A 14,449-nucleotide genomic window follows, 5' to 3' on the forward strand; every position below is an offset into this window, starting at 1 on the left:
AATCAGCTGGGAGATCGATTTACGACTGGGTAATGATAACCAATTCTTTAATCAAACATATATTATAAAACAGAGGAAAAATATAGAAAATAAATAGCTTCAATATCTTATTTTGATATACATTCGATAGTTACAGATGAGACATGTGCGCCCCCGAGGGAAGGCTCGTAGCCACACGGGAACGGAACGTGAAGGTATAGCACACAACAAATAATGCTATAACTCAGTGTGGCGGGATTTATTGATATATATATATATATATATATATATATATATATATATATATATATATATATATATATATATATATATATATATATATATATATATATATATATATATATATATATATATATATATATATATATATACTCAACCTATGGAAGCTCTCTTTTCTCTTAAACTTGGAAATGTCGACTCAGAGAACCTGGACAACTTGTGAAAGGTGTAAGCTTCAGGTTGGATCGCTTTATTTTAATGTTTATACAAGCAATTCTTGCCCCTGGGTCACACTCCGTGGGCAGTTTGGCCCTGAAGTCCAGCACCCATGATCATTACGCAGATACATCTCGTTAATACACACTGGAAGAAGTACAAGTCACAGGCATCAAGGCCTCAGACTTCTCGCCATAAACGGGAAATTAACATTTCACTATGTATCAAGTATGTAACCATAGTATGGCATAATATGTATAAGGAGGCACAGCACCTAGTGTGGCAGCCACTGCCTGACATCAGTCTCCAGGGACACGTCCTCCTCCCAACAATTCATCTCCACAAGAGATAGATAATGTGATGATGATCACGACTATTCAACTGTAACACACAGTACGCCTTCGACTGAACAGCATGACTAACATTTAGAATAATTTCAAGACAAACGCCTGAATGCTGAAGTTATAAACACAGCTCCCTCATTACTTTGGTCAACTGATGTGATAAATTCAATAATGATTATTTGTTTATTTGGAATCATAACACAAATTTTATATCCAGTATCATTAAGCTATATTTCGGATCCAAATGATCAATGACAAAGATTTGACCCAACTAGCCACAGTGTCAGAGGGAGAGCTGGCCAGTGACAGTCTCCCTAACAGAACAAAGACGTGCTGTTCTCTGTATAATGGGGTTCTACCAGAGCCCATACTACATCTTGCCGTTGATTATCATCCCATCACTTGTAATCATATAAACAATTCCAATATTTTTTGTTAACCTTAGAGTATTTTCCTTAGACAATCTATATAGAGTTACAATAAAAACATTGGCTCCCTGACAACTGTCGGTTCTGAGCTGTACAAAATGAAATGGATATGCAAGAGTTCTCATATGAACATGGAAGAGTGTAGGCATAAGACTGAATTTGAAATAATTTTGAATCTTATTCCCAGCCAGCCATTTGCAGAAATGTAACTAATGTCAGACAACCAGACACAGACTGAAGTTAGTCCACCACATGAATTGTTTACAAACAAAGAAACTGGTCAGTCTGAGCGAGGCCTAAGACCGATGGTGTGGCTGGCAACACTAGGTGGTGGTGGTGTATACGGAGTTTCTTGCCCAAAGACATGATCTAGTTTTCTGTTCCGTCCAAGAAGCTAAGGTGGATAGAATTACACTCGTAAGCAGTGTCACAGTAATATGGATGGAGACCTAGGATGAGGTCTGATCTACTCCTGTTTCTTGTTCCTCGTCTTCGTGAATTTCGTCACTGTTGACTTGGCGTTTCCCAAGCCCAAAACTGTAAGAGCCAGCCCTCTTGCCAAGGCCAAATGAGTACGATCCTGACCTCCTGCCGAGGATGTATGGGTCAGAGGCACTGGAATCTTCGCGTTTACCAAGGCCAAAGGAATATGGGTCGGCCCTTTTACCAAGACCGAAGGAGTACTGCCCAGCCTTTTTGCCAAGACCAAATGCATACATTCCATTGCGCTTCCCTTGACCAAAGGCATACGGGTCAGCTCTCTTACCAAGACCGAAGGAATATAAGTCAGCTCTTTTGCCAAGACCGAAGGCATATGGGTCAGCTCTCTTACCAAGACCGAAGGCATACGGGTCAGCTCTCTTGCCAAGACCAAAGGCATATGGGTCAGCTCTCTTGCCAAGACCGAAGGCATATGGGTCAGCTCTCTTGCCAAGACCGAAGGCATATGGGTCAGCTCGCTTACCAAGACCGAAGGCATATGGGTCAGCTCTCTTACCAAGACCGAAGGCATATGGGTCAGCTCTCTTACCAAGACCGAAGGCATACGAGTCAGCTCTCTTGCCAAGACCGAAGGCATATGGGTCAGCTCTCTTGCCCAGACCGAAGGCATATGGGTCAGCTCTCTTGCCAAGACCGAAGGCATATGGGTCAGCTCTCTTGCCAAGACCGAAGGCATATGGGTCAGCTCTCTTGCCAAGACCGAAGGCATATGGGTCAGCTCTCTTGCCAAGACCAAAGGCGTATGGTCCACTCCTCTTCCCGAGACCAAAGTCGTAAGACCTCCTTCCAAGACCACTGTCGTAAGTTTCACTTCTTTTGCCAAGTCCAAAGCCGTAGGAAGCCGTCCTTTTGAGGTCCTCACCGTACTGTTCTAAGTCACTAAGCTCCATCTCATCTTCTTCATTATCATCGACATCAGCGTAGTCGTCCAAGTCAGTGAAGCTACGTTTCCCAAGACCAAAGCTATATGTTGTGGGTCTTTTACCCATTCCGGATGCGTCTAGATCACTGACGTTTTCGTCGGAGGCACGTTTGCCGAGGCCGAAGGCGTAGTTCCGTGGGCGTTTTTCAAGATCCACATCAGACTCCCGTTTGCCAAGGCCAAAGGCGTAGTTCCGTGGGCGTTTTTCAAGATCCACATCAGAATCCCGTTTGCCGAGGCCGAAGGCGTAGTTCCGTGGGCGTTTTTCAAGATCCACATCAGAATCCCGTTTGCCAAGGCCAAAGGCGTAGTTCCGTGGGCGTTTTTCAAGATCCACATCAGAATCCCGTTTGCCAAGGCCAAAGGCGTAGTTCCGTGGGCGTTTTTCAAGATCCACATCAGAATCCCGTTTGCCAAGGCCAAAGGCGTAGTTCCGTGGGCGTTTTTCAAGATCCACATCAGAATCCCGTTTGCCAAGGCCGAAGGCGTAGTTCCGTGGGCGTTTTTCAAGATCCACATCAGAATCCCGTTTGCCAAGGCCAAAGGCGTAGTTCCGTGGGCGTTTTTCAAGATCCACATCAGAATCCCGTTTGCCAAGGCCGAAGGCGTAGTTCCGTGGGCGTTTTTCAAGATCCACATCAGAATCCCGTTTGCCAAGGCCAAAGGCGTAGTTCCGTGGGCGTTTTTCAAGATCCACATCAGAATCCCGTTTGCCAAGGCCAAAGGCGTAGTTCCGTGGGCGTTTTTCAAGATCCACATCAGAATCCCGTTTTCCAAGGCCAAAGGCGTAGTTTCGTGGGCGTTTTTCAAGATCCACATCAGAATCCCGTTTGCCAAGGCCGAAGGCGTACTGTCGAGATCTCTTATCTATGTCTTCGTTAGAATCTCGTTTGCCAAGTCCAAAAGCATAGTTATTTGGCCTTTTCCCTAAGTTGTCAGATTCTCTTTTTCCACGAGCTAAATCATATTGTCGAGATCTCTCCTCTGTCCCATCTTCTCTCTTGCCAAGACCAGAGGAGTATTGCTGATTCCTCTTCTCTTCCGTGGGGTCTCGTTTGCCGAGACCGAAGGCATACTTTGACCTCTTGTCTTCTTGGGTATCGTCAGTGGTACTCACGTCTCGCTTCTTCCTCGTCCCCGAGGTCTCTTCCTCTTCTGAGACCTGTGCCAAGAAAGGGTTGCTGACGCTTCTTTTGCCGAGACCGAAGTTGTAGTTCCCCGATTTCTTTCCCAGCCCGAAGGAGAAGAGGTCTGCTCTCTTGCCTAAACCGAAGGAGTACATGCCCTCGCGCTTGCCCAGGCCGAAGGCATAATCCGGAGTTCGTTTCCCGAGGCCGAAGGCATAGTTGTTGTGTCGCTTGCCGTACTCATAAGCATAGTTGGGTTCTGACTGCAAGAACTCCAGGACCTGAGGGACGTAATTAAAGAGGATTTAGTAATTCTTCCGTTTTCTCTTTCAAGTTAGCATCGGTTATTGATACAAGACAAGGCTGACAAAGTAGTTCGAGAATTCTAGTGGCGGTCACAACTTTTTCTAATCAAAACTCAGTATTTAAGTCTGACGCTAACAACAATGTATCAGCATGTTATGTAGGTCTACTGGTAGAGTGTTATGAAGGTCTACTGGTAGTTTCTGGTAGAGTGCTATGTAGGTCTACTGGTAGTTACTGGTAGAGTGTTATGAAGGTCTACTGGTAGTTTCTGGTAGAGTGTTTTGTTGGTCAGCTGGTAGTTACTGGTAGAGTGTTATGTAGGTCTACTGGTAGTTTCTGGTAGAGTGTTATGTAGGTCTACTGGTAGTTACTGGTACAGTGTTATGTTGGTCAGCTGGTAGTTACTGGTAGAGTGTTATGTAGGTCTACTGGTAGTTTCTGGTAGAGTGTTATGTAGGTCTACTGGTAGTTACTGGTACAGTGTTATGTTGGTCAGCTGGTAGTTACTGGTAGAGTGTTATGTAGGTCTACTGGTAGTTACTGGTAGAGTGTTATGTTGGTCAACTGGTAGTTACTGGTAGAGTGTTATGCTGGTCAACTGGTAGTTACTAGTAGAGTGTTATCATTCACAATGTTTAATGGAGTAAACTTATGCGATAACAAATACCTAGTTGTCAGGCAAGCTATTAACCCATATAAACATCATCAGAGAAAGTAATGATTCAATTGTGATTTCATTTTAGAGCAGTAAATTGTTGTCACCACAGTAAAACTCTCTTGTCTCTCTGTCATGAACCTCTACTGATGACGTGGTGTTTGGAGGTGAAGATATTGCTTGAGGGGATGGTATTGTCTCACAGTGATAGCACTGTATCGGGTTGATGGTGGTGTCTGTGCATGGTGGATGGATTTGGGTATTGTGGCGGGATCTGGGGATGATGATGGCGGTGGTGGTGTTTGGGGATGATAGTGGGGTCTGGGGATGATGGTGGGGTCTGGGGATGATGGTGGGGTCTGGGGATGATAGTGGAGTCTGGGGACGATATTTGGGTCTGGGGATGATGGTGGAGTCTTGGGATGATGGCGGGGTCTGGGGATGATGGTGGAGTCTGGGTTGATGGTGGGGTCTGGGGATGATAGTGCGGTCTGGGGATGATAATGGGGTCTGGGGATGATGTTGGAGTCTAGGGATGATGGTGGGGTCTGTGGATGATGGTGGAGTCTGGGTTGATGGTGGGGTCTGGGGATGATAGTGCGGTCTGGGGATGATAGTGGGGTCTGGGGATGATGTTGGAGTCTAGGGATGATGGTGGGGTCTGGGGATGATGGTGGGGTCTGGGTTGATGGTGGGGTCTGGGGATGATAGTGCAGTCTGGGGATGATAGTGGGGTCTGGGGATGATAATGGGGTCTAGGGATGGTGGTGGGGTCTGGGGATGATGGTGGGGTCTGGGGATGATGGTGGGGTCTGGGGATGATGGTGGGGTCTGGGGATGATGGTGGGTCTGGGGATGATGGTGGGGTCTGGGGATGATGATGGGGTCTGGGGATGATGATGGGGTCTGAGGATGACGGTGGGGTCTGAGGATGATGGTGGGGTCTGGGGATGATGGTGGTGGGGTCTGGGGATGATAATGGGGTCTAGGGATGGTGGTGGGGTCTGGGGATGATGGTGGGGTCTGGGGATGATGGTGGGGTCTGGGGATGATGATGGGGTCTGGGGATGATGATGGGTCTGAGGATGACGGTGGGGTCTGAGGATGATGGTGGGGTCTGGGGATGATGGTGGTGGGGTCTGGGGATGAGGGTGGGGTCTGGGGATGATGGTGGGGTTTTGGGATGATAATGGGGTCTGGGGATGATGGTGGGGTCTAGGGATGATGATGGGGTCTGGGGATGATGGTGGGGTTTTGGGATGATGGTGGGGGTCTGGGGATGATGGTGGGGTTTTGGGATGATGGTGGGGTCTGGGTATAAAGGTGGGTTTTGAGGATGATGGTGGGGTCTGGGGATGATGATGTGGTCTGGGGATGGTAGTGGGGTCTGGGGATGATGGTGGGGTTTTGGGATGATGGTGGGGGTCTGGGGATGATGGTGGGGTCCTGTGATGGTGGGGTTTTGGGATGATGGTGGGGGTCTGGGGATGATGGTGGGGGTCTGAGGATGATGGTGGGGTTTTGGGATGATGGTGGGGTTTTGGGATGATGGTGGGGGTCTGAGGATGATGGTGGGGTCTGGGGATGATGGTGGGGTTTTGGGATGATGGTGGGGTTTTGGGATGATGGTGGGGTCCGGGTATAAAGGTGGGTTTTGAGTATGATGGTGGGGTCTGGGGATGGTGATGGGGGTCTGGGGATGATGGTGGGGTTTTGGGATGATGGTGGGGTCTGGGGATGATGGTGGGGTCTGGGGATGATGGTGGGGTCTGGGGATGATGGCGGGGCGGGGTCTGGGGATGATGGGGTCTGGTGGTGATGGTGGGGTCTGGGGATGATGGTGGGGTCTGGGGATGATGGTGGGGTCTGGGGATTATGGTGGGGTCTGGGGATGATGGCGGGGCGGGGTCTGGGGATTATGGGGTCTGGGGGTGATGGTGGGGTCTGGGGATGATGGTGGGGTTTTGGGATTGGGATGATGGTGGGGTCTGGGGATGATGGTGGGGTCTGGGGATGATGACGGGGCGGGGTCTGGGGATGATGGGGTGTGGGGGTGATGGTGGGGTCTGGGGATGATGGTGGGGTCTGGGGATGATGGTGGGGTCTGGGGATGATGGTGATGATGTCTGGGAATAGTGGTAGTGTATGGGTGGTGGTGATGATGTGTCTGAGGATATCAGTGGTCATGTCTGGGGATGGTTGTGGTGTCTCAAGGTAGTGGTGGTCATGTCTGGGGATGTTGGTGGTGTGCGTGGATGGTGGAGGTGTCTGGGGACGGTGATGATGCCTGAGGGTAGTGGTGGTGTATGAAGATGTTGGTAGTGTCTTATGATGATGATGGTGTCTAGGGATGGTGGTGGTGTCTAGGGATGGTGGTGGTGTCTGGGAATGGTGGTGGTGTCTGGGGATGGTGGTGGTGTCTAGGGATGGTGGTGGTGTCTAGGGATGGTGGTGGTGTCTGGGAATGGTGGTGGTGTCTGGGGATGGTGGTGGTGTCTGGGGATGGTGGTGGTGTCTGGGAATGGTGGTGGTGTCTGGGGATGGTGGTTGTGTCTGGGGATGGTGGTGGTGTCTGGGGATGGTGGTTGTGTCTGGGGATGGTGGTGGTGTCTGGGGATGGTGGTGGTGTCTGGGGATGGTGGTGGTGTCTGGGGATGGTGATAATGTCCGGGGAGTTTATGGTGTCTTGATGAGGTAGTTCGGCTGAAGGTGATCGGGGTTTTGTCTCCCACCGCTGCCCCAGTGTTGTCCTACCTACCTACCCCCTGCTCACCCCAGAACTCACATCGAGGAGGCGCGCATCATCTTCGGGGTCGTCGAGATAGTAGTCGTCGGCGGTGATGGAGGCCGGGGCCACTAGGAGGACGACAGCCGCCAGTACACAGACGCCCAACCCGCCATGGTGACCGAGCATCCTCGTCCCGCGGGTCTGGTGGGAGAGGCAGGCAGGAGTTAGTGTGTGGCGGGAGGACTGGCTAACTTGACGCTTCACGTCATCTTGGCAACAGGTCACAATAATTGTAAATAAAATGATCGAAAGGAAAAGAAATGCCGTAATGTAATTAGATCCTGTACAAGTGTAGATACTCATATTCCCTACGTGGAGATCTGTATTAGATCAGGTACATAATTAAACATTATTATTAAACATTATTATTAAACATTGATGTGACGTGTTAGAGGCGTTATGATGGGTTTAATGTGACGTGTTAGAAGCGTTATGATGGGTTTAATGTGACGTGTTAGAGGCGTTATGATGGGTTTAATGTGACGTGTTAGGGGCGTTATGATGGGTTTAATGTGACGTATTAGAGGCGTTATGATGGGTTTAATGTGACGTGTTAGAGGCGTTATGATGGGTTTAATGTGACGTGTTAGAGGCGTTATGATGGGTTTAATGTGATGTGTTAGAGGCGTTATGATGGGTTTAATGTGACGTGTTAGAAGCGTTATGATGGGTTTAATGTGATGTGTTAGAGGCGTTATGATGGGTTTAATGTGATGTGTTAGAGATGTCATGATGGGTTTTGAGATAAGGGAAGGTAAATTGGCACATCATCATAGATCATAAAGCTAACTAGAAAAGTTTTCTGTGGAACGTTTAAGTCGTCTACAGTCGAGCAGCAGAGTTAATGGAAGTGAAATACGAATGACTGGAAATATTGTCTTGTAAATATCAAAAAAAAGTAGGAAAACATCTGCCTTCTCTTCCGTGCTCGATGGTATAGATTTTTTCAAGCTATGAGCCGCATGATGCTCCAGGCTGAACCTTGTCATAAGTGCCACAGAAATCAATCTTTTGCCTCACAATTCTTTACACGACGGAAAATAGCTGTATACAATTTCATAAGTATCTGATTTACAAGTTGAAGGTTGTGAGGCAGGGTAAGTCGAAGGTTGTGAGGCAGGGTAAGTCGAAGGTTGTGAGGCAGGGTAAGTCGAAGGTTGTGAGGCAGGGTAAGTCGAATGGTTGTGAGCAGGGTAAGTCGAAGGTTGTTAGGCAGGGTAAGTCGAAGGTTGTGAGGCAGGGTAAGTCGAAGGTTGTGAGGCAGGGTAAGTCGAAGGCTGTGAGGCAGGGTAAGTCGAAGGTTGTGAGGCAGGGTAAGTCGAAGGTTGTGAGGCAGGGTAAGTCGAAGGTTGTGAGGCAGGGTAAGTCGAAGGTTGTGAGGCAGGGTAAGTCGAAGGCTGTGAGGCAGGGTAAGTCGAAGGTTGTGAGGCAGGGTAAGTCGAAGGTTGTGAGGCAGAGTAAGTCGAAGGTTGTGAGGCAGGGTAAGTCGAAGGTTGTGAGGCAGGGTAAGTCGAAGGCTGTGAGGCAGGGTAAGTCGAAGGTTGTGAGGCAGGGTAAGTCGAAGGCTGTGAGGCAGGGTAAGTCGAAGGTTGTGATGCAGGGTAAGTAGAAAGTTTAAGTGTGACTCACGCAAGCGGATTTTTTTTTTTTGAATTACCTCAACTCAAAACACTGCAATGTACAATTTACCTGTGATGTCCTAAATTGAAACTTACCAACCTTCTTATACATAGATACTTACAGAGAGAACAAATCTTCATCTATATCAATTTACTGAAAACCACAACACAAAAGGCATATATCTAAGTCTGATTGTTTCTTACTATGATATTTTAAACCTAATTTGATATAGACATTGGTTCACCGAGCATAAGACATCAAAACACATCGCATTTTTATAAAGGATGTGAGTTTTCTAAGAGAAATGTTTGGGGAAAATGAATCCCTTCTGTTATAGATATAGATAACAACATTAAGGAATCTATTTCTTATATCTTAAACAAATACAATTATTCCACACAAGCATGAAGCTTACACGATACTACCTGAACTAAGACGTGTTAGGTTTTCTCTCAAAATGTTACAAGTCAACAAAGCTAATTGTTTCATTATTGGCTTAAGAATACTATATACTTCGTCTAATGCTACTGGTCTTCATCTTATTTTATTCTATACTTGTTTCCCGTTTCCTGCTTTAGCGAGGTAGCGCCGAGACAGGTGAAACAATGTCCTCATTCACTCACATCAGCTGTCATGCGTAGTTCATTGCAAACATGCTCCACAGATCTTCCAGTAGTTTTCTCGGTTGATTGATGTTCCCTGGTTCGCGTCGCCCTCCATATAGCACACTCCAATTCTCTCTTTCGGCTGCTCACCTTTTACTCCTCTGTGAGTTCAAGTCCCAAGCATTCGCTCCACAACCAGCCTGGTCCCCTCCCCTCTCGCTGTCCTCTCTTCAAATTTATTTCTGCTGAAGCACACCCACCTTCCACGACAGGGCTCTGCTGCCACCCAGGTCCTCCCTCCGGCAACTCTTCCAGTGAGTGAGATCTTTACTGAGATTGTACTACGATGATACAGCCTCACCAGAAGCGTGACAGGCAAGACACTTTAAATTTCAGGCACTGTTACAAGCAAAGCAAACAATGTTAGCAATGTTACAAGCAAGACAAAAAATGTTAGCAATGTCACAAGCAAAACAAAATATGTTAGCTAGTGTTACAAGCAAAACAAACAATGTTAGCTTGTGTTACAAGCAAAACAAACAATGTTAGCAATGTTACAAGCAAAACAAAAAATGTTAGCTAGTGTTACAAGCAAAACAAACAATGTTAGCTTGTGTTACAAGCAAAACAAACAATGTTAGCTAGTATTACAAGCAAAACAAACAAAATTAGCTAGTGTTACAGGCAAAACAATCAATGTTAGCTAGTATTACATGCAAAACAAACAATGTTAGCTAGTGTTAGAAGCAAAAACAATGTTAGCTAGTGTTACAAGCAAAACAATGTTAGCTAGTGTTACATGCAAAACAAACAATGTTAGCTAGTGCTACAAGCAAAACAAACGATGTTAGCTTGTGTTACAAGCAAAACAAACAATGTTAGCTAGTGTTACAACCAAAACTAACAATGTTAGCTAGCGTTACAAGCAAAACAAACAATGTTAGCTAGTGTTACAAGCAAAACAAAAAATGTTAGCTATTGTTACAAACAAAACAAACAATGTTAACTAGTGTTACATGCAAAACAAACAATGTTAGCTAGTGTTGCAAGCAAAACAATGTTAGCTAGTGTTACAGGCAAAACAAACAATGTTAGCTAGTGTTACAAGCAAAACAAACAATGTTAGCTTGTGTTACAGGCTAAACAAACAATTTTAGCTAGTGTTACAAGCAAAACAAACAATGTTGTCTAGTGTTACAAGCAAAACAAACAATGTTAGCTTGTGTTACAAGCAAAACAAACAATGTTAGATAGTGTTACAAGCAAAACAAAGAAAATTAGCTAGTGTTACAGGCAAAACAATCAATGTTAGCTAGTGTTACATGCAAAACAAACAATGTTAGCTAGTGTTAGAAGCAAATCAAGCAATGTTAGCTAGTGTTACAAGCAAAACAATGTTAGCTAGTGTTACATGCAAAACAAACAATGTTAGCTAGTGTTACAAGCAAAACAAATGATGTTAGCTAGTGTTACAAGCAAAACAAACAATGTTAGCTAGTGTTACAATCAAAACAAGCAATGTTAGCTAGTGTTACAACCAAAACAAACAATGTTAGCTAGCGTTACAAGGAAAACAAACAATGTTAGCTAGTGTTACAAGCAAAACAAAAAATGTTAGCTGTTGTTACAAGCAAAGCAAACAATGTTAGCTAGTGATACATGCAAAACAAACAATGTTGGCTAGTGTTACAAGCTAAACAATGTTAGCTAGTGTTACAGGCAAAACAAACAATGTTAGCTAGTGTTACAAGCAAAACAAATAATGTTAGCTTGTGTTACAAGCAAAACAAGCAATTTTAGCTAGTGCTATAAGCAAAACAAACAATGTTGCCTAGTGTTACAAGCAAAACAAACAATGTTAGCTAGTGTTACAAGCAAAACAATGTTAACTAGTGTTACAAGCAAAGCAAACTAAGTTAGCTAGTGTTACAAGCTAAACAAACAATGTTATCTAGTGTAACAAGCAAAACAAACAATGTTAGCTGGTGTTACATACAAAACAAACAATGTAAGCTAGTGTTACAATGAAAACAAATAATGTTAGCTTGTGTTACAAGCAAAACAAACAATATTTGCTAGTGTTACAAGCAAAACAAACAATGTTAGCTTGTGTTACAAGCAAAACAAACAATGTTAGGTTGTGTTACAAGCAGAACAATGTTAGCTAGTGTTACAAGCAAAACAAACAATGTTAGGTTGTGTTACAAGCAAAACAATGTTAGCTAGTGTTACAAGCAAAATAAACAATGTTAGCTAGTGGTACAAGCAAAACAAACAATGTTTGCTAGTGTTACAAGCAAAACAAACAATGTTAGCTAGTGTTACAAGCAAAACAAACACTGTCAGCTTGTGTTACAATAAACACAACGTCAAGCAGTGTGACAAGAGACGCAAACAACCTCTTCCGGTGTTATGGCATGCTGCTGGGCTGGCATGCTGCTGGGCTGGCATGCTGCTGGGCTGGCATGCTGCTGAGATGGCATGCTGCTGGGCTGGCATGCTGCTGGGCTGGCATGCTGCTTAGATGGCATGCTGCTGGGCTGGCATGCTGCTGGGCTGGCATGCTGCTGAGATGGCATGCTGCTGGGCTGGCATGCTGCTGGGCTGGCATGCTGCTGAGCTGGCATGCTGCTGAGATGGCATGCTGCTGGGCTGGCATGCTGCTGGGCTGGCATGCTGCTGAGATGGCATGCTGCTGGGCTGGCATGCTGCTGGGCTGGCATGCTGCTGAGATGGCATGCTGCTGAGATGGCATGCTGCTGGGCTGGCATGCTGCTGGGTTGGCATGCTGCTGGGCTGGCATGCTGCTATGCTGCTTCTTTGTAAACAAGAAAATGAACATCAGTCAATATTGCAAGCGACATAACTGCACTAGCGTTAAGAAACACTAAACGATTGGCAAGTATATGGCACGTTGCTCGCCACATGTCAAGCGTCACCAGATAGTAAACACTGGCAGCAGACACTGTCTACACATAAACAGTGGCAGCAGACATTGTCTACATATGAAATAGAGGTCAATAAACGTGTTGCAGCAGCAGGATGTACAAATCGAGGCTCTTCGAACCAAGAAAACAAACAGATAAAAACCAGACTGAAGATTCCAAATATTCTGGAAAAGATTGCTCACACAAGGTCATCAGGATCCAGTTTTATGAATTTGCGTAAATGTGATGAAAACAGCACACACACACACACACACACACACACACACACACACACACACACACACACTGGAAAGATTAAGGAAGCAGCGTGATGTTTGATCTTGCTCTCTGCACGGTAAATTGGATCGTCTTGTGTGGATCTTTGTGGGGCTGGGTCGGGCCAGCACATCATCACAGTTATCTTGCGAGATAATTCTCCGTTGTTGAATGTTATTTGCTTGACTCGCATCTTTTCTTATTGTTTAGTTTCTTTTCCATTTGTTTGGTTAATTGTGCTAATTTTTCGTTAATCATTTTTTATTCTTTTGATCGGAGTACTTTCATTATAATTAGAATACTTTCGCCTCGATTACCAAATATCTTTTGATTACTGATAAGGAAGGTCGACCACAAGAGAACGCGGAGCTGCCGTACCATCTGTTGCCGTGTGCACACTCGGACGAGCCACTCACACACGACACTGGGCACACGGACCAATCACTGCGCGTCTTGGGACTGACGTCTCACCTGTGTAAACCACCTCACGATCCCGAGCGTGCGAGGCCGTCGCACTTCCTGGCATCTTACTGCACGGTACTGTTGGTAATTGATCTTTGTACCACGAATACAACCCGCAACCACCGACACGTACTTCCATGGTGACGTGAACTTTAATTACTATTCAATTATGTCTTAATTACCGAACATCTCCACCCATCACTGTACATATGTCTGGATCGTCCCAGATCTGCCTTGATTATCAAGAATCTATCTTGATTGTCCCATCTGTCACAATTACCGTACCTCTCTGTCTGTCATCCTGCGTCTCAGTAATTGTACATCAATAATAGATATTTTATTTCGCTTCATTGGCTTAACCTCACCTGAACATTTACAAGGTGATCATGTCTTCTGTACATTGTTACCTACGTACTGTCCATATTCAAAGCCGAGATTGTATAAGTATTTTTCCTACTTTCTACATTCCTATACGTCTTAGATAGTCTAAGATTAAACTACTAACGTTTGAATACATGAGGTTACATCACTTACAATCTTTGGCCCACAGTCCACGACACTTCTCTTTTTTATCTCATTCATTTATTTTAAACAACAATTTCGTGGGCAGCAAACCCCTACGTTCAGAGGGAGTCACTGGCGGCGCGCGTTGATATAGTGAGGAAGCATAACTGTGGTACACACGAGGAAGTATTCCAGTCTGACGTGGAGAGCCAGCCACCTCATCACACGGTGCCAGCCAGCCAGCCAGCCAGCTTGCCTGCACAGTAATCATCAAACAAAATGAAAAAAATCTCATCCCGTTGCCAGATAAAGAAAGAATATGATTAGGGATAACTGTAATACCCAGCCTTAGGGTAAGGATACAGGGGCGTACGTAAGGATACAGAGGTGGTGCTACGTTACAGGGGTGGGGTAAAGATGCAGATGCGAGGGTAGGGTACAGAGTTGGGGATTAGGATACAAAGGTGGGGGTGGGATATAGGGGCAGGGGTGAGAATACAAGGGTAAAGTAAGAATACAAGGGCGAGGTGAGGATACAGAGGCAAGGGT

At 45.6% G+C, this 14,449-nt stretch overlaps 1 protein-coding gene across 1 annotated transcript in view; it reads right to left on the reverse strand.

Annotated features, from left to right (window-relative positions):
* Positions 1–453: 453 nt before the first annotated feature.
* The window catches only part of AstA (allatostatin A), a 581,848-nt gene continuing 567,852 nt past the window's right edge, over positions 454–14,449 (reverse strand). The window contains exons 2-3 of the mRNA XM_071681186.1: positions 7,504–7,647; positions 454–4,038 (exon numbers count right to left, since the gene is read on the reverse strand). Of these exons, the coding sequence (XP_071537287.1) occupies positions 1,657–4,038; positions 7,504–7,632 (2,511 nt within the window). The 5' untranslated portion in view covers positions 7,633–7,647 and the 3' untranslated portion in view covers positions 454–1,656. The remainder of the gene's footprint in view (positions 4,039–7,503; positions 7,648–14,449) is intronic.

The sequence above is a fragment of the Panulirus ornatus genome, chromosome 2, assembly GCF_036320965.1.
Source record: "Panulirus ornatus isolate Po-2019 chromosome 2, ASM3632096v1, whole genome shotgun sequence".
NCBI classification, from domain to species: domain Eukaryota; kingdom Metazoa; phylum Arthropoda; class Malacostraca; order Decapoda; family Palinuridae; genus Panulirus; species Panulirus ornatus.